Consider the following 18,576-nt stretch of genomic DNA (forward strand, 5'->3'; position numbering starts at 1 on the left):
CACATCAGAAGAATGGAATACATTCAAATTTTCCTTTGATTCTTAGGTTGTTAAGAAACAGAGCACTGCAATGAGAGGTGTTTTTAATTCATTGAGCTTACGGTGACTATTTCACATTCAAATACTCAGTTTGTATCTGCTCTTGTCCTCACGCACATTGTACTTCAAACTCCTTGCACAGTTCCATGAAAGGGCTATGTTGTTATATTAACAAAGATGCTAATTTATCCACCTGTTTCAATTAAAGTCATATCCAACATTTAAATCTTGAGTATGTTATATAAAAAAAAGCAAAAGATGTGTTTCCAATGCAGAAAGATTTGTCATTTTACAATTCATAATTTTATAATTCATTTTCTGCATAGTACAACCTAAAGAAGGCATGATATAATTAGTGTCTGGATTTTATTTGGAATTTATTTTATTTTCTACCTGAATAAATTAAAATTTTAATCACATAATCAAACTAAATTTTAAATTTCCTTGTGACTTTCAAACCTTTGGATTAAATATTCATAGAAATAAGTGTTTGAAAGCATTGGCTGAATGATTTTGTTAATTTTTGAACCTTCTACATAACACATTGATTTTACATTTGGCACTAAAATTTTGTTTCCTAGATATGGATAAAGAAGATGCACTTGTTTGTTTTGAAGAGCACATAAGAGCATTAGAAAAAGAAGAGGAGGAGGAGAAACAGCGAGGTTTACTTAGAGAGAGGAGAAGGCAACGTAAAAATAGGGAAGCATTTCAAGTAAGTTTATAGGTGTATTCATCTTACCAAACACTTGTTGGGAGAAGAACAAGAAAGCAACCATTTTTAGAGCAGTTGCATAATTTTTGTTCTCCTGCCTAGAACTCTGGTTTTCTGCACCTAAACTGCATTTTAAGTGGTAAGCATTCTGATTTGGAATCATAACTTAGAATTTATTTTATTAGAAATGTTGATTTTATTACGGTGTTCTTCAAACAAATATCTCATTCTTCAAGATCCAATCTTTTGTCGGGCACTGAAAAGGTAAAGTCCACACTACATGTCATAGTATTATACTGTAATCATCCCCATAAAAATGTTACCAGCCAGGTAAAATAATCAAATATTATTGATTATTTTGTCTTCTTTAATACAGTTATGAAAATTTCATGAAAATATTAGACTAAATTTTCTCTTTGTAGACTTTCTTAGATGAGCTACATGAAAGTGGACATTTGCATTCAATGTCTACCTGGATGGAATTGTATCCTGCTATCAGTGCTGATATTAGATTCTCGAAAATGCTAGGCCAACCTGGTAAGATGAATTTAGCTGATCTAAAATGCTATTTTCACTGCACATTACCTCATGAGCAGAAAATTTAGTTATTCTCAAATATTCATAATAGTTTTTATTATTATGTTGAAATGTCATTTTTAGGATCTACTCCACTTGATCTCTTCAAATTTTATGTAGAAGATCTAAAAGCACGCTTCCATGATGAGAAGAAGATAATAAAAGATATTTTAAAGGTGATTGCATAATGTTGAATATAACATGACATTTCATGTATGAAAGTGTATCGTGTATAAAGTGTAACTTACAAGGGGGTGGCTTTGTGTCGCTTGTTGAAATTTGCACTTGATTTCTTTGGTGATTATATTCTGAAAAAATTCTTGAACAAAACTTTAAACCAATAAACAATAACCAAAATAAACTTATGAGAGAAAGACTATGATACTGTAAGAAATTTTGTGATGAGAGATGGGTATTAATCTTCCTTATTAGAAATCTTACTACATTGTGATAAGTATTACAATTACCCAACATGTAAAATACAATTTAGTTATGATTAGGTTAACTTTTGCAGTAAAGTTGTTCTAAACATCTGCTTTTTTAAAAAAATTAAATATTCAAAGCACAATATTGAATAATTATGCCAAATGCTCTGAAAGTTAGCTAAACCTAAAAGAAATATATCTTCATTTTCTTATGCAGGATAAAGGATTTGTTGTGGAAGTAAATACTACTTTTGAGGAATTCGGCACAGTCATTAGTTCAGACAAGAGAGCAGCCACACTGGATGCTGGAAATATTAAACTTACTTTCAACAGTGTAAGTAGCTTTTTAAAGAATTTTCGGCAATGTAATATACAGAATATTACTCAGTTTGATGTTTACACGGTACAGTTATTAAAAATATATATTTCCAATGAGCACCCTCTGCTTCTCTCTACAGCCCTATACTCTCTAGTTTTTTTCTCATGCTGCCATTGTGTTATTTACAAACTCCATGCTGCTCAGGCCCAAATACTCCAGCACTGCGCATTCTTTTGTTGGAACTTTGTCCATTCCTGATAAATGGACAGAAATCTACATCTTGTTTAAGTATGCCACACAGTTCTTAGTCTAGTGAGAAGGGTTATTCTGTGAGCAAACTGACATTCCTTCAGCTGGGTAAATAGCACAATTACAGAGTATAGGAGAGCAATGAATGAGTACCAAACAAGCACAGCATGCTATCACTCGATGGCTTCTGGGAGAAACTCTTTAAGCCTGTTGTATGTTTCATACTTTCAGCCTTCTCCCTATTGGAAGAAGAGAGTGTGCCCAGGGTATAATGGGTTTTTCAGTATGCCAGCTAGCTTTCCTGGGCAGCAGGAAATGTAGATAGAGTCAAAAATGTTGACACTAAAAAGTGAATATCAAAATTAAGGACTTAATGTTGAATATGATCTGGGTTTTTAATAGGGAAACTACTTACTGATACGATTATCATGTAACATTATCGCATTGCACTTCATTTATGAAGATTTTCTTGCACAACCAATTATAGTGGCTCTACTTTCTGCTTTGTAGGATTTTTTTAGTTGTGTACCTTTTCCTAGAGATTAATAGCATTCTTTTATTCTCATTGTTAAGTCCTGTAACCTTTTTTGTGTGATATGCCTAAGATGAGGTAATCACTTGTTATATCTATTAGTTGTTAGAGAAAGCAGAGGCTCGTGAACGTGAAAGAGAAAAAGAAGAAGCTAGGAAATTAAAACGTAAAGAAACCGCTTTCAAGAGTATGTTAAAACAAGCAACACCTCCTCTTGAGCCAGAATCAAATTGGGATGAGGTATGTCTATTTCGATATCTTTGTAAAGCATATAACCAATTTCAATTACTCTGGAATGTTTATTTCCATTAAATATTTTTAAGGTAATCAAGTTCCTCTGTTAATATGTATATTCCAGGTCCGAGAAAGATTTGTAAATGAGTCTGCTTTTGAAGACATTACAGTGGAATCTGAGAGAAAAAGACTTTTCAAGGAATTTTTGCAAATTCTTGAGGTAATGATAGAAAAAGTTAGAGTGGTGTTTCTCTTTATTTTTCCCCAGTATAAAATGTCGATTGTTGAATGAGTAGGGTACTCTGACTAAACAGATTATCTAAACACCATGTGGTGACAAATGTGCACATTTTTAACTTGCTCTCCTTCAAACTAGTGATCATTTAAATTGAGATGCTCCTTGCTTCAGGTTTGGTCGTCACTAAAAGTAAGGACTGGATTTTTTTGTTCGTTTTGATTGTATGTTCATTCCTTATTCCTTAAAGAAAATGTTAGATTGACTTAGATCAAGCAAGGTATTTGGAGAGAGAGGCAGTAATTGGATGAAAATGTATTGCTCTGTGCAACTTGTATCTGTGTCACTGATCTAAGCTTCTTGTACGACAGCACGAATGTCAGCATCATCATTCAAAGAGCAAAAAACATTCCAAAAAATCGAAAAAGCATCACAGGAAGCATTCCCGTTCTCGTTCAGTAAGTGCTTGTAACTTAATTTAGTCATTAATGTCGGGGATGTTGGATCGTTTCACAAAACCTAATACTTAGTCTGCTCTCTAAATGTGAATGTTGTCTTTGGTCAACATTTTCTCCTGTCCTTAATTGGGACAGTGACATTGGAACGCCTGTCTCCACATTTAAAATATACTCGAGGCCGCTAACCCCTGTGAATAACTTCTTGGTGTTCAGCTTCAGGTGATGATTCAAAGGAATAGTGCAACGAGCATGCAGGTCTTCTAGGGAGTGTCGCTGATTTAAATAACGTGGATTGATAAACTTACTGGTTTCAGGTGGTCTTTTGACTTTATTGGGTCAATACTCATTCTAACTTGTAAGCACATTGTTCTATTGGGCACAAATCTCATCTAACCAGGTGCTAAACAAAAACGAAAAGCATGTATCAATGGATACCATGCCCTCAGGAAGTTTAGTTGGCTCATTCAGAGGGAACCTAGCAGCTCATATTCCACAGGGGTAGCCTCAAACCCAATGAATGGTAGGAGCATAGAGTTTCCAATTTCAGGTAAGGCACTTTTTTCCCCCCCACTCCTACTAGTTCATCAAATCCTCCTTCAATTTTTTTTTCCACATTTTCTTCATTTCCCACTTCCCACCACGTATCCTTGATCTGTTTCTCACCCATATGTTCCATCTGCTCATCATCCCTCCTAATCATCTTTCAGCCTCTGCATTGGTATGATCTTTCAGGAATCAATACATTCTGGTGTGGTCCTGGACGACTGGAAAATCGCAGATGTCACCTCACTATTCAAGAAGGGAAGGAAGTAGCAGAAATTCTAGACCAGTTAACCTGACATCAGTGGTTGGGAGATGTTGGGGTCAATTGTCAAGGATGAGGTTACATGACAAGATAGGCTAAAGCCAGCATGGTTTTCTTAGGGGAAAATCTTGCTTGACAAACCTCTTGGAATTCTTTGAAGAAGTGACAAGCAGGCTAGATAAAAGAGATGCAGTAGATGTTGTATATTTGGATCTTAAGAAGACTTTGACAAGGTGCTGCATGTGAGACTACTTAACAAGTTAAGAGTCCATGGTATGACTGGGAACATACTCGCGTGGGTAGAGCATTGGCTGATTGGCTGCAAGCAGAAAATCAGAATACACGGATCATGTACTGGTTAGATGCCAGTTGCTCCTGGTGTTCCACAGGGGTTGGTTCTTTTTATGTTATATATTAATGATTTGGATTATGGAATGAATGCCTTTGTGGCTAAGAAAGCAAATAATACAAAGATGTGGAGGAGCCAGTAATGTTGAGGAAATACGGAGGTTGCAGAGAGACTTGGGTTAGGAGAAAGGGCACATGAAATACAATGATGGAAAGTGTACAATCACGCACTTTGGAATGAAAAATAAATGGGTGGACTATTTTTTTTAAATAGGGAGAGAATTGAAAATACCCAGACACAAAGGAACTTGGGAGTCCTCGTGCAGGATAGCCTGAAGGTAAACTTGCATGTATAGTTGGTGGTGAAGAAGGCAAATGCAATGGTGGCATTCATTTCAAGAGGAATAGAATATAAGAGCAAGAATGTGATGTTGCGGCTTTATAAGGCACTGGTGAATCCTCACTTGGGAGTATTGTGAGCTATTTTAGGCCTCTTGTAAAAGGTGTGTTATGTCGGCCCCAAGAGGGTAGAGTTGATTCGAGCCATAATGAGCCTCTCAAAGCATTTCTTGATGGATATCAGAGCCACCAATCAGAAGTCACTTAAGTCTGTTATTGTCCTTTTCTTTAATACTGGTATGATGGTGACTCTCTTAAAACAAATAGGAACTGCAGCCTGTTACAGGGAGTAAGTAAAGATGTCTGTAAAATGCCTGTCATTGACCTTCGCAGGCTCTCAGGATGCATTCCAAGATGTGTACATTTCTGTGAGATTTATTCTAATTCTTTTAGTCCCACTGAGTACAGGCCAAGTCAGGCCAACCTTTCCTTGTGGGGAGTGATCATAACATGATAGAAAATTCAGTTTAACAGTGAAAAACTTGGTTTGATATGATTGTCCAAAGCAAATAAAGAACATTGCAATCGATCTTCCTGGTGCACGCAATAAGATAGGTCATTTTGGGGTTGGGAGTTTGTGAACACTGGGGTACTGCAGGGATTCATGCTTCTGCCCTACCTGTTCACCATCCCAGCATTAATTTGGGATGAGGGGAATCAAGTCTACTAAGGATAAGTAGCCGGAAATTTTGTGGGCTTGAGGCTGATGCACAGACTTTGGGAGAATGTAGAATCAAAACATTATGTGGGGATAAAGGCTAATCCATTTTGTGATTTGGGGGAAAAAAATGTCAAGAACATTTTTAAATTAAAATGGATTGGGGTTCATGAGGACCTTGTCCCTTTGCAAGAGTTAGAGTTAATATTCAGGTTTGGCAAGCAACTAGGAAAGCAAACACACATTGGTCAGTATTTTAAGATGATTTGAGAGCGAATGAAACTTCTTCCAATCATAGAGCTGAGCTGATATTTTCCACAACTTTTGTCTCCTTACCCAAGGAAGAGTATTCTTGCAATCGAGTTAAATCACCCAGTTTCTTTTGTGCTAGTGTGGTATGAAGAGAGATTAAATAGGGTAGGCCAGTACTCTGTTCACTTTTGTCATGATGATGTCATGGAAACATGATATTTTTAGGGGATCAGGAAGGTAAAATGGAGAGTTCTTCCTTAAGATGGCATGTTTTTATATATAAAAAAAAATCATAGTCTCACAATACATGGTTAGTGAATTGGGACCAAGATCAGAAGAAATTCTTTCACCTTTAGTGTAATGAAATGTTGGCACTCAATACCTAATAGTGCTTTCGAGATGTAGTTGTTGATTCATAAATTTAACATGTTAAGAAAATTAAAATTATGGGATCGTTATACTAAAGTATCCGATTTTATTGATAGAGTAGATGCAGAGGACCAAATTCCCCTCTTCTGTTTGTTCTTTAGTCATCTTACATGAAGGATAAATTTACATTATTGACTGTTCAGAGAAGTTTAATATCTGGAGCTAAAAACAAAACAGCTGGAGGAACTCAATGGGTTGAGCAGCATTTGTGGGAGAGAGAAAATTGTTGACATTTCTGGTCAAGATCATGCATCAAGACTGATGGTGGAGAGGGGTGAGATGCAAGCTGGTGGGTGATCAGTGGACTAAGCAGGGCTGAGGGATGAAGGGCAGAAATAGCTATGTAAGGGAGGGAGAGGGATGGAGTTGGGAGACAGAGGCAGGTGGGTGATAGGTGAAAGCTTTAGTTTTCTTTCTCTGCTTCCATCCATTACCTATCTGCCTAAAATAATGAATCATAATCTTATTGTGACACAAAATTCTGAGCAAGCTTACAATGCTGGAGGAGAATCTCAGATTCAGTGGTGGACAAGTTATCTATGAAGATGAAAAATAATTTCTTATCTGAGAGGATTTTGAATTGCAGGATTCAAAACTTTGTGGAAAATCAACCATTGTATATTTTCAAAACCAACACAAACACATTTTTGGCCTGTTGGAGAATCTGAGACAAAAAATAATGTCAAGCCAAGATCGTTGTGGTCAGAGCAGGTGCAACAGGTCATATGACCTGCTACTCGCATTATTCTATCAAGATAAAGTGCTTTGTCTTTACCTTGGTTAATAAATAAAGAATAACCTGCAAAAGGAGTATCAAATGCACCAACATTATTGTAATGAAGGATGTTTCCCTGGAAGCATGGTGTTGTGATTTCAAATCTGCCACACTACTATTTACTTGCATTGTTACAGGATTTGGAATGAAACCATGTGATCTGCACCTGGGCTAATTTATGTTAGTAAGGGCATTTCAGGGGTTTTGTGGGTCTTGGAGACAAGAAATATGGGGAATGGAATTTACAAAGAGCTACTTCACAATCAGGTCAAAAGTTGGAGGCCATGAACTGTGAGTGGAGATTGGACAAACTTGGATTGCTTTCTCTGTAATGTTAGGGACTGATGGGAGACCTAATAGAAGTTTGTAAAATTATGAGAGGCATAGGTAGGGTAAACAGTCGGAATCTTTTATTTCCCCCATAGTAAAAGTGTCCATATACAAGAGGATGGTGCTCAAGTAATCTACATAGATATATTCGTATGCAGGAGTTTTAGTTTAACTTAAGTATCGTGTTCAGCAGAGACATTATGGGCGAAGGCTTTTTCCCATGTTGTACTGTTCTACGTTCTGTACATTACTGGTTTTAATTAGAATTCTAAACAGAAAATGCTGGATATACTTTAGCAGCAACAGTGGAAATAAATCCTTGCAGAATCTACCAGAGTGTTTCTTTGCATCTGTGCATATGAAATTGTTTGGTGTAATTGCTGCAATTTGTGGGTCTCTGTGTATTTCACAGGACAGTTACGTTGGGAACCATGTAGCCTCCTTAGAAATCCTGTACTGGGCAAGACCAATCCAATCTAATATCAGGGCCAAAAATGAAGCTCCCTTGCTAAAATGTTTAATTCCTTAGGGCTCAGAATCAGAAGATGACGATTATCACCATTCTAAGAAAAAAAAGCGTTCACATTCAAAATCTCCTTCAGACCGATCCTCTAGTGAAGAATCAGGTAACCTAAACCTTGTCATTCATTTCTGTTTAAACTTAAAATTTCGGTTAGATTAGGTTTTTGAAATATTTTCACTTCTCTTTAGAGCGGAGTTATAAAAAATCTAAAAAACACAAGAAAAAGGGCAAGAAGAGAAGGCGCAAGTCTGTAAGTCTCCGTTCCATTTGTCTTCTCTGTAGTGTCTGCAGAGTCATTTAATATCACTAATTGGTATCTCATTCCACTCCTGATTCTGCAGTCAGTTCGCACCCGTAATCCCTCTTTGATCACTTCTCTTCACAAGAATTACACAGCACAGACCATGATTCCAATCTAAACTAATCTCATGGTCCATATCTCTCTCTTCTCTACTGGTATCTTAACTAAATACCTTCTATTAATTTATTTTGTTCCTCTATTTGTAGTTTTGGTAGTTCAATTTTAGTCAAAAATTCATCTATTTTCCCTTCTTTCCCTTCGTTTTCAGTTCGGTATAATTGTTCATAGAATTCTCTGAAGTTTTCCTTAATTTCTTTTGGATTATATGTAATTTGTTTGTCTTTTTTCCTTGTTGCCAATACCATTTTCTTAGTTTGCTCTGTCTTAAGCTGCCATGCTAAGATTTTGTGTGTTTTTTCACCTAGTTCATAATATTTCTGTTTTGTCTTCATTATATTCTTCTCCACCTTATATGTTTGTAATGTTTCATATTTTATTTTTTTATCCGCCAATTCTCTTCTTTTGGTTGTATCTTCCTTTATTGCTAATTTTTTTTCTATGTTTACTATTTCCCTTTCCAACTGCTCTGTTTCCTGATTATAGTCCTTCTTCATCTTGGTTACATAACTTATTATTTGCCCTCTAATGAATGCTTTCATTGCGTCCCATAGTATAAACTTATCTTCCACTGATTCCGTATTTACTTCAAAATACATTTTTAATTGTTTTTCAATAAATTCTCTAAAATCCTGTCTTTTAAGTAGCATGGGGTTTAATCTCCATCTATACATTCTTGGTGGGATGTCCTCTAGCTTTACTGTCAGTATTAAGGGTGAATGGTCCGATAGCATTCTCGCTTTATATTCTGTTTTTCTTACTCTATCCTGCATACTAGCTGATAACAAAAATAGGTCTATTCTTGAGTATGTTTTATGTCTAGTCGAGTAGTATGAGTATTCCTTTTCTTTTGGGTTTTGTTTCCTCCATATGTCCACAAGTTTCATTTCTTGCATTGATTTAATTATAAATTTGGTTACTTTGTTCTTCCTGTTAATTTTTTTCCCCGTTTTATCCATATTTGGATCCAAATTCAGATTGAAATCCCCTCCTATTAGTATGTTCCCTTGCGTATTAGCTACCTTCAAAAAGATATCTTGCATAAACTTTTGATCTTCTTCGTTAGGTGAATATATATTAAGTAGATTCCAAAGCTCCGAATATATCTGACATTTTATCATAACATATCTCCCTGCTGGATCTATTATTTCCTCTTCTATTTTAAATGGCACATTTTTGCTAATTAATATAGCCACTCCTCTTGCTTTTGAATTATACGATGCTGCTGTTACATGTCCTACCCAATCTCTCTTTAATTTCTTGTGCTCCAATTCAGTTAAGTGTGTTTCTTGGACAAATGCTATATCTATTTTTACCTTTTTCAGTAAATTTAGTAGTTTCTTCCTTTTAATTTGGTTATGTATTCCATTAATATTTAAAGTCATATAGTTCAGCGTAGCTATTTTATATTTTGTTTATCTTCTCTTTCCGTTTTTCCATCATTACCTTTCCTCCTTTTCCATTTCTGTTTTCTTATTTTCAACTCTTTACAAGACAACATTCCTACAACATCCAACATTTTCCTTATTCTCCTATTTCTATCTTCTTTATCCCCAATCTCCCCTTCCCCTCCTGAGTTGTCCTTTATCCCTTGTCGGACAACCACATCTCTCTAACTACCTTCTAAAGGATGCTGGTGTATCTGTTTCACCTATCACTGTGTTAAAAGATACCTTAGTTAGCAAATCACCTCCTTTCCTCCACCCCCCCCCCCCTCCATCCTTTCATCTTAAACATCCCCTCTAGTATTTGACATTTCTACCCTGGCATGAAGCCTCTAGCGCTTTTGGCAATCTTCCCTAGGTTTATACATTTGTCACCTTCAGCCTCCAACCCTCAAGTGAAAATTATCAAGTTTTTCCAATCTCTCTTTGAAGCTAATGGAACATCCTAATGAACCTATTTCTGTATCCCCTCTAAAGCTTCCACATCCATTCCAGAATAGCAACCAGAAGTCCACACAATACTCCAAATGTGGCCTCACTGAAGTTTTATACATCTGCAACATGACTTCCCAACTTTCATACTCACTGTTATCCCTATTGACCTCTCTTGCTACTTTCAGAGATCCATGGGATCCCTTTGAACTTGCAAGTCCTAAACATGATGCCATATTTTTACTGCCGCTATGTTCTTTGACCTCCCTGGCTTTACACAGCTCCATCTATGTTCATGTTACCTGCAAATGTATTTAAGAATTAATATTATTACATACAACAGGGGTCCTGGCACTGCTCCTTGTGGAACACCATAGGTCACAGACTCTGGTCAGCAACACACTCCTCTACCTTCTTTGACCAAGCCAATTTTTGATCCACTTGTATCGCATGTGACTTAATCTTCTAAACCAACCTAGAGGAATATTATTAGATGGTTCACTAAAGTCCACGTTGACATTATCCACTGCTCTACTCCCATTAAAACTTCCCTGCACAAAGCTCTGCTGGCGATCTCGAATGTGCATTCTTCTCAATCATTCCATTTGGTGACTTGCTCCTCTGGTGCATACTGTGGAATTGATTACTCAATGTACAGTATCCATACACCACATTATTTAAAATGGTATACATTTCTAGCATCCAAATTGTATATTATTTTAAATGAAAATTCCTTTTAGAGGTACAAGCGCAGAAAGAGGACCCTTGGCCTGTCAAGTGCTTGCCTGGATGATTCTCAAATGTTGAGAGAGAACCTGCTATCACTACCTTCCCCAGTAGCAAAATAATTACTAAAATTGCCCTTAAGCCTCTTGGCCATCATCTCTTGCTTTCATCCCTATCCATGCCACCCATAATATGTACCTCTCCAGCTCAAAGGAAAATAAACTCAGCTTATCCAATCTCTCCTTAATTAGAACCTTCTATTCCCAGGGAACATGCTGGTGAATTTCCTTTGTTCCCTCTGCTGTAAATCTTGTCTTTCCCATGGTGCAGCAACCAGAATAGTAAACAGTATCTCCAAATGTTGCTTACTGAATGTTTTTCAAATTTGTATCAAAATCATCATCTTGGCCAAGCTAATAAAGGCAAGCATCTACCAGTGCTCCCACCTTCAGGCATCTATAAGATTAGTACACCAAGGCACCTTGGTTTCTCAATATTTCCTATTTCTGTTCATCATATATGACATACCTATATTCAACATCACCTTACATTTATCAGGATTAAATTTCATCTGTTGTCATCCTACCCAACATCACCTCATTGATAGCAATTTTCATGTCATCTGCAAACTTACTAGCTATAGTTCCTACGTTCACTTTTCAAGTCATCATAGCAAACAGCTGTGGTGACCAATGGACCTGTGCTATCATTAATAGCAATGCTCCACCTTCATCCTTTGTCTCCGATAAAGTTCAAAGAAACAGTGCCAATTTTGCTCCAACTGTGTAGATGACTCCTGAATCTGAAGGTGAAAGGGAACGAGAGCGTGATCGTGAACGAGAAAGAGAAAGAGATCGGGATAGAAGAGACAAAGAAAGAAACCGGGAGGATGAGAAAGAAAGAAACAGGCACAGATCACAATCGAAACATAAATCGCCCAGAAAAACTGCTAACAAAGATACAGTATGTGTTATTTTTGATTATCTGAATGAAACCTATCAATTTATCTTTGACATAAGGCCATGGAAGTTGATTATGTTAGTATAAATGCTGTATGACAAGTGTCAGGCATTGCAATACCTTTTCCTAAAATGAATGTTACATTTTTTTCCCCTTTGGTTTTTATTTTGCTATCAGATATTTTTTTCACTGTGCAGAATGGTGCATTGGTAATTTTCGGATAATTCATAATAGTCTAATGTACTGAGATGTGTTCCCATATTTTGGTCAAACCCACAGAAATGCATCTAGATATTTTTTAAGGTTTCTGGCGAGAAAGATTATTTATCGATATAAAATAGAACTTTTACCTTTCTGCTGAACTTTTATCTCATGCAGTTTGAAATACAAACACAGGTGCAAATCATTCAGTCTTTTGAGGCAGTTTTGGTGAATGTGACATTGAGTTTATTCATACCTTGGTTTTTTAAAGAAAAACCTGTTTATTACCCATCTGAGTTTTATGTAAAATAGCTCTTGGTTTGCATCTATGTTCTTCCCTTTATGTGGGTGATTTGGATGTCTGGAAATATATTTTTGAAGCTTTAAATGGGTTCTTAGCATGCCAGTCAAATGTGAGGTTCGATAAGAACGACCTCTTCAAGATGATAAAATAAAGGAGCAGAAGTAGGCTGTTTGAGCCATCAATTCTACTCTGCCATTCCATCACGAGCTGATCCATTCTCCCACTCACCCATACTCAGTAAGTAGGTGGAATAGTTAGTCATCTTGTATTGGTGCTCAATTCCAATTTAGTGTATGCTACCGTACTTTTTGGTAGATTTCTTCCATTCCATGTCCATCTTTTGAACTCTTGTATTTTTTTTTCCAAAAGTCATTACTTTTTTTTAAACCTTATTCATTGTTAAAAAGGAAATGTGGGTCATTCTGCTTGAACTTGCACCGGTATTGGTTTTTATGTGGGTTAGAACAAAGGATTCAAACAGAAAGGCATCAAAGTAAAATTGAATTAAATTTATAACAGCTAATCTTTAATTGGATCTGTCTGGCTCTTGGCAGCAGTTTGATGTAACCAAAGTATGCCAAGGAGGCCATACATGCTTTGTCAAACTTGGCAGCCCAGAACTGACTAGCCATGTCCTTAAACTGAATACAGTAAAATCCCCATTATCCATAAGTAAGAATAAGAAAAAGTAAATGTCCTCTGAAGCAACACTCAATTCCTTGGGAGCAAGCATTCAGCCCTGGTCATGCCCTGCCTCAGTAGGTTTGAATAAAATGGCAGCACCCAGAATGAAGAACTGGCTGATGCTGCTCACTGCTGGGGCGACTATCCCAAAGTGTCTCCCTATTCCTGCCTGGTAAGACTCTTAATCTTTATTAGTATTAGATATATTAGTAAGGCTTTATCTGTAAACTTGGGGGAAGGGGGTGTTAATTATGATGGTGACATGGTTCGTGTAGTAGCTAATACAGTGCTGTGTTAGTGCTAGCAACTGGGGTTCAAATTTAAAGGAAGGTGTGCCGAGGGCCTGATCAGGATATTGGCGTGGAGGTGAGTTGGGTTGCACTGGGGGACTGACCGGGGCATGAGCGTGGAAGTGAGTCAGGCTGCACTGAGAGCCTGACCAGGACACTAGCGCGGAGGTGAGTCAGGTTGTCAGCACGGAGAAGGTGCACCGAGGGCCCGACAGAGACACTGGCGTGGAGGTGAGTCAGGTTATGTCAAGGATCTAATCAGGATGTTTGCTGGGGTGACTCTCCAAAAGTGTCTCCCTACCCTGCCTACTCCAGAGTCTATATCTTTATTAGCATTGGGTATATTAGTAAGGCTTTATCTGTAAAAATTGGCGAAGGGGTTAATTATGGCAATGGCATGGTTAGCGTAGTGGTAACGCTGTTACAGCGCCAGTGGCCATGGTTCAAATGTAAATTCTGCGAGTTACGTGAATTACTTGATTAAGTGAACTTTTCATAATTAAAGGCTACACCATTGACTTTTTTCCACAAATTACATTTTGCACTGTCTTTTATGTATATTAAAAGTGAGCCTCAGCCAACCCAAAAATTAGCATGTCCAACATCAAGTTTGCCGTAGATGCCAGATAATAGTGATTTCACGGTATATATTTTACTCAGCTGCTGTATGTTAACATTATCCACCTGATCCGAAATCCCATTTATTTTGTTGAGGGTTATAATTTTTTTCATAATTTGTTCAATTTTAATTTTATTTTGGGTTCATTTCTAAGTTTTAAGTCTTCACCTCAATACAACTGCTAAAGGCTCTCAGTGTTCTGGGAACAAGGTGTCCTCCGTGTGACACCTGGAGCTAAGTCACTACAGATACCATGATGTAACTGCCTTGATTTGGAAGGCCTGGCATTGGGACAAGGTTAATATAGGTATGGGAAACCAGCAACAATTTTGGTTAGGAAAGCCAAATGCTTTACTTAGATTTAAGTTGTTGGATGCAATTTGCTGCACGTTAAGTTATAGGATCTCTTAGGAATTCCTGATTGAGATGATAAATAACTTGGGTGTGCATTTTCAGAACTGCCTTTAAAGCTATGCACTGAAGAAAACTGGTTGGTGATGAGAACTGACTCTTTGTGCTTTCTGGCCGTAGGCAAACTGGGAAACTTCTGATAGTGAGCTCAGTGAAGGGGAGCTGGAAAAACGAAGGCGAACTCTTCTGCAACAACTTGATGATGACCAATAATGAATACATCTATGTTTGAATTATTCAAGTCAAAGTTGGGTGAGGGCAGTCTTTTAACACGCAAGAGGATTAAATGTAATTTCCAATGCTTTGACACTTGTTGTAATTTTTACAGGGGAAATGATTATTTGTGAATCCAGTATCCAGATTTCCTTTCAATATGTGAGCAACAACGTTTCCTTATTATGTAGATAAATCCTTCTGATTCCAAGATCTGCCAACTTAGGTTTTGGTGAATATCATGCTACAGTACTCATTATGGGTATTAAAGTTTACTCAAAGTTTCTTGAAGAGCACCTGCATTCTAATTAATGTGTACAGGGTAAAAAGTCACTTCTGGTGTGTTTCTGTATCTAACAGCAAGCTTTTGATCCTAGAAACTGTAAGCAGTTTATGTCTGCTTTTAGAAGGTTGAAGATAAAACAGTGTCCAGAATTTGACCAGAAATTGTTTCACTTTCTAAAATGGGAAAGGCTAATAACAATGGAATGTTGTGGTTTTGTTTTATTTCACCATTGTATATGATTAACAAAATAGCTACATGGCTCAGAAAATGTTCAGCGGTTGAGCTACTTGATATTTCTGACAGCTTTTGTTTTGTAATTACTGAGCAAAGCTAGCTGTAATGACACCTCGTATCTTTGAGTTGCCCTTTAAATGTCTAGGACATTAGACTGTAGCAGGATTTCATTGTGTTATAAGTAATACTAAACTGGAATTCTTGGTAGCTTCAATTCTAATTTGCCTTTTGAAAACACTGTAAGAGATGGCTTTTTTTTTGGAGCATGATGCAGGATAGAAAGTTTGTACGTGTAGCAAGGTTCACTTCCCCAAACAGTCAGGCAAATTTTTATTGAAGTTATTCTAAAATTTAATTTTCCAAGGCATGAAATGCAGCAGAGGGTTTATTTTCCATCTCTGTATATACTTGTGTCTGAAATACTTAAGTGTTGCTCAGAAAGGGAGCAGAATATTTTTGTATGTTTTATCACAGAAACATTAAAATTTGTTTTCTGCTGAAAAAAATCTACTCTGAATTGTTGTTTGCATAACAATCTGTTTTTAAATTTAGACCTACAGCACGGTAACAGGCTATTTTGGCCCACAAGTCCATGCTGCGGGATTTGAACCCCATTCAAGGTCGCTGTCGAGGCATTGCGCTAACTATGAAATAAGACTGCTTTCACAGTTGCAGTCTGGAAATTTACTACCTTTGTCTCAGATTTTAAATGTAATAGATAAGCTATCGCAGCATTTCGGAGCAAGAAAAGGTGTTCAAGTAAGTGACAAGAAATGGAAAGCTCCATATCCTCAATCAAATTGTTTTGAATAGTTTAGGAATATACAGTCAAAAATAGTTGCTCTAGTTTTTTCACAATTGATAAATGGGATTATTCCTCATGTCGAGGATAATTCTGACATGGGTTAATCAAAACAGAAATATGCTAAATCTCATTCTATTCCAGATAACAAAAATTACATTTGTTGCTTTATATTTTGAGGACTGGGAGAAAATCAATGCCTTTTTCTTCCAGCTGTTACAGGCATAGTTCAATCATTTCCCTAGTCCGAAGGATGCGTCTCAGAATGAGGGATGTCAAATTATGTAGTAGAGGTCCTTTTATTCCATTCTCATTGAGCTTCTGTGCAAATTTGGTTTTAGCCACAGCTGAGGGTGTCAGAGTTACCTCTGTCAATGGGAGGAGCTGGTCATGGAGCAATATACCTGCAGCAACAGAAGGATCATGTGACTGAATCTTGATATTTCTATAGTAAATTATAACATGGTTTGCCCTTTACTAATAATCCCAAACACAGGATAGTAACTTCTACTGGGTTCAAGGAAGTAAAAGGAAAACGTGACGTGCTTTTCTCCACTTCCTCAAACTACAAAAACTAAAGGTTATGCATTGGCCAGGTTTACCTTGAACTATGTTGAACGAGTGACTAAATTTGTGTAGTAGTGTAAAGAAGTTTATTTGACCAAATGCCATTAACAAATCTTGTTTCTATATTTTTTATAAAACATTTTCTATTTGCCAACAAGCAGGAAACAAAAGTTCGCAAGCAAAACATGCCAACATTCCAGTCATTGTTCCAGATTTCGATCAAATCTGCATTGTAGAATTTGTGTTCATTTGGCCTAAAATTAAAAATTATACTTATTAACATGGCGGACTAAGGACTCAATATTGGCATGTTTGATGCAGCATATACACACCATGTAGAATTGATATAAACTAAGTTTACAGTGAAATAGTAAGCCAAAGTTAATCTGGTCACTGTCATTTTAGTTAAATATAAAAACAGAACTATAAGTTAAAATAACATTCAAATTGTATAGGACAGCTGTTGCAATAATTTTTAAACAATATGTACAATATTACCCAGAGGCTATAGTGAATCAAAGAACTGTAAAAAACCATAAAAATGCACTGATTTCTTAGCAAAATATCTGTACATTTAGAATAGCATTATCTAAATATAACTACACTGTTCAAAACAAAAAATGCCGCTCACAAGTGGGTCACATGAGCCAAATGCGTACAGTAATGAGTTCAGTGGTTAAATACTATACAATAAACTTTACAATCGATGTGGCGAGGCAATGCAACCAAGGAGATTAAAATAAAGCCAAATGGCACCTTTTCAGAAGTACACAAATTCATTTTCTACTTCAACTGTTGAAAAGTGTTAATATACAATTTTACACCTTTTTATTTCCTGTAACAAATTTCTACTTTTGGTCCTCATGCTTAATACTGTTTAGTTCAGGGTTAATATCTCAGTCGTATCTACAGGTTTTTCCTCAGTCATCCATACTCTGATGTATATAACATTTTTGTTAACCCGATACTGCTGAAAAATGCCCATTGCATTTATTGATCAGTCAATTTTGATAAACTGATGATTGTTGCTTTCTATTTAAATCGGCAAATTTCACACAATTTTGGTGCCTCAGGGCCAATAAAAACAAATGTTCTGCCACACAGCTATATGTGCAGTCTTCAAATGAACTCTTAACTTTTGTTGCCATGGTAGTTTATGGCAAACTATTCCACATGCATTATTCTTTATCTCCACCAAGCAAGCATATCTATTTTCCTGCTTTCAATTATATATTTTGTAAAAATTAAAATAGTTTACATTCACAATTTTAGTTCACAACCTTGTTAAGATTAATGGAAAATTGTAAAACTTACCAGTTGCAATATCAACTGTAACAACACTGTTAAGCTTCAGAGGAAATTTTACATTGAGGCACTTATTAATTTGGGCTGAATAAATCTACCAACTGCCTGTGATTCTTCCTCTTGTCCTAACTCCACACTCCAACAGCATGCCAAACTAGCAGGTATGTGGTAACAAACAAACACCACACAGACATCATAACATTCAAGTACACTCATACTCTCTCCACACTTCCCTTCTCCATCATAATGCCATTTCAGTGCTATTCACTGAGCGCAAACTTTGTTCATCAAAGCGTCTTCTCACACTCCTCCTCACCGCATCTGCTCGCCTGTATGGTTGGTTCCTAAGATCTGTGTAGAAATAAAGTTCAAATTAAA

The 18,576-nt window shown here is 36.6% G+C and overlaps 2 protein-coding genes across 9 annotated transcripts in view; one reads left to right on the forward strand and one right to left on the reverse strand.

Moving 5' to 3' along the window:
- The window catches only part of prpf40a (PRP40 pre-mRNA processing factor 40 homolog A), a 66,196-nt gene extending 50,907 nt beyond the window's left edge, over positions 1-15,289 (forward strand). For all 5 annotated transcript variants that reach the window (XM_069935534.1, XM_069935535.1, XM_069935536.1 and 2 more), the window contains 11 exons: positions 621-754; positions 1,177-1,291; positions 1,415-1,506; positions 1,973-2,089; positions 2,958-3,095; positions 3,214-3,309; positions 3,696-3,782; positions 8,308-8,404; positions 8,490-8,551; positions 12,112-12,285; positions 14,912-15,289. In XM_069935534.1, coding sequence (XP_069791635.1) covers positions 621-754; positions 1,177-1,291; positions 1,415-1,506; positions 1,973-2,089; positions 2,958-3,095; positions 3,214-3,309; positions 3,696-3,782; positions 8,308-8,404; positions 8,490-8,551; positions 12,112-12,285; positions 14,912-15,004 — 1,205 coding nt within the window. In that variant the 3' untranslated portion in view covers positions 15,005-15,289. The remainder of the gene's footprint in view (positions 1-620; positions 755-1,176; positions 1,292-1,414; positions 1,507-1,972; positions 2,090-2,957; positions 3,096-3,213; positions 3,310-3,695; positions 3,783-8,307; positions 8,405-8,489; positions 8,552-12,111; positions 12,286-14,911) is intronic.
- Positions 15,290-16,956: 1,667 nt separating this feature from the next.
- Positions 16,957-18,576, reverse strand: part of fmnl2a (formin-like 2a) — a 268,529-nt gene continuing 266,909 nt past the window's right edge. For 3 of the 4 annotated variants that reach the window (XM_069935529.1, XM_069935532.1, XM_069935533.1), the window contains one exon: positions 16,957-18,549. In XM_069935529.1, coding sequence (XP_069791630.1) covers positions 18,440-18,549 — 110 coding nt within the window. In that variant the 3' untranslated portion in view covers positions 16,957-18,439. The remainder of the gene's footprint in view (positions 18,550-18,576) is intronic. The other variant, XM_069935531.1, reaches the window with a different exon arrangement.

This window comes from Narcine bancroftii, chromosome 4 (assembly GCF_036971445.1).
Source record: "Narcine bancroftii isolate sNarBan1 chromosome 4, sNarBan1.hap1, whole genome shotgun sequence".
NCBI lineage: Eukaryota > Metazoa > Chordata > Chondrichthyes > Torpediniformes > Narcinidae > Narcine > Narcine bancroftii.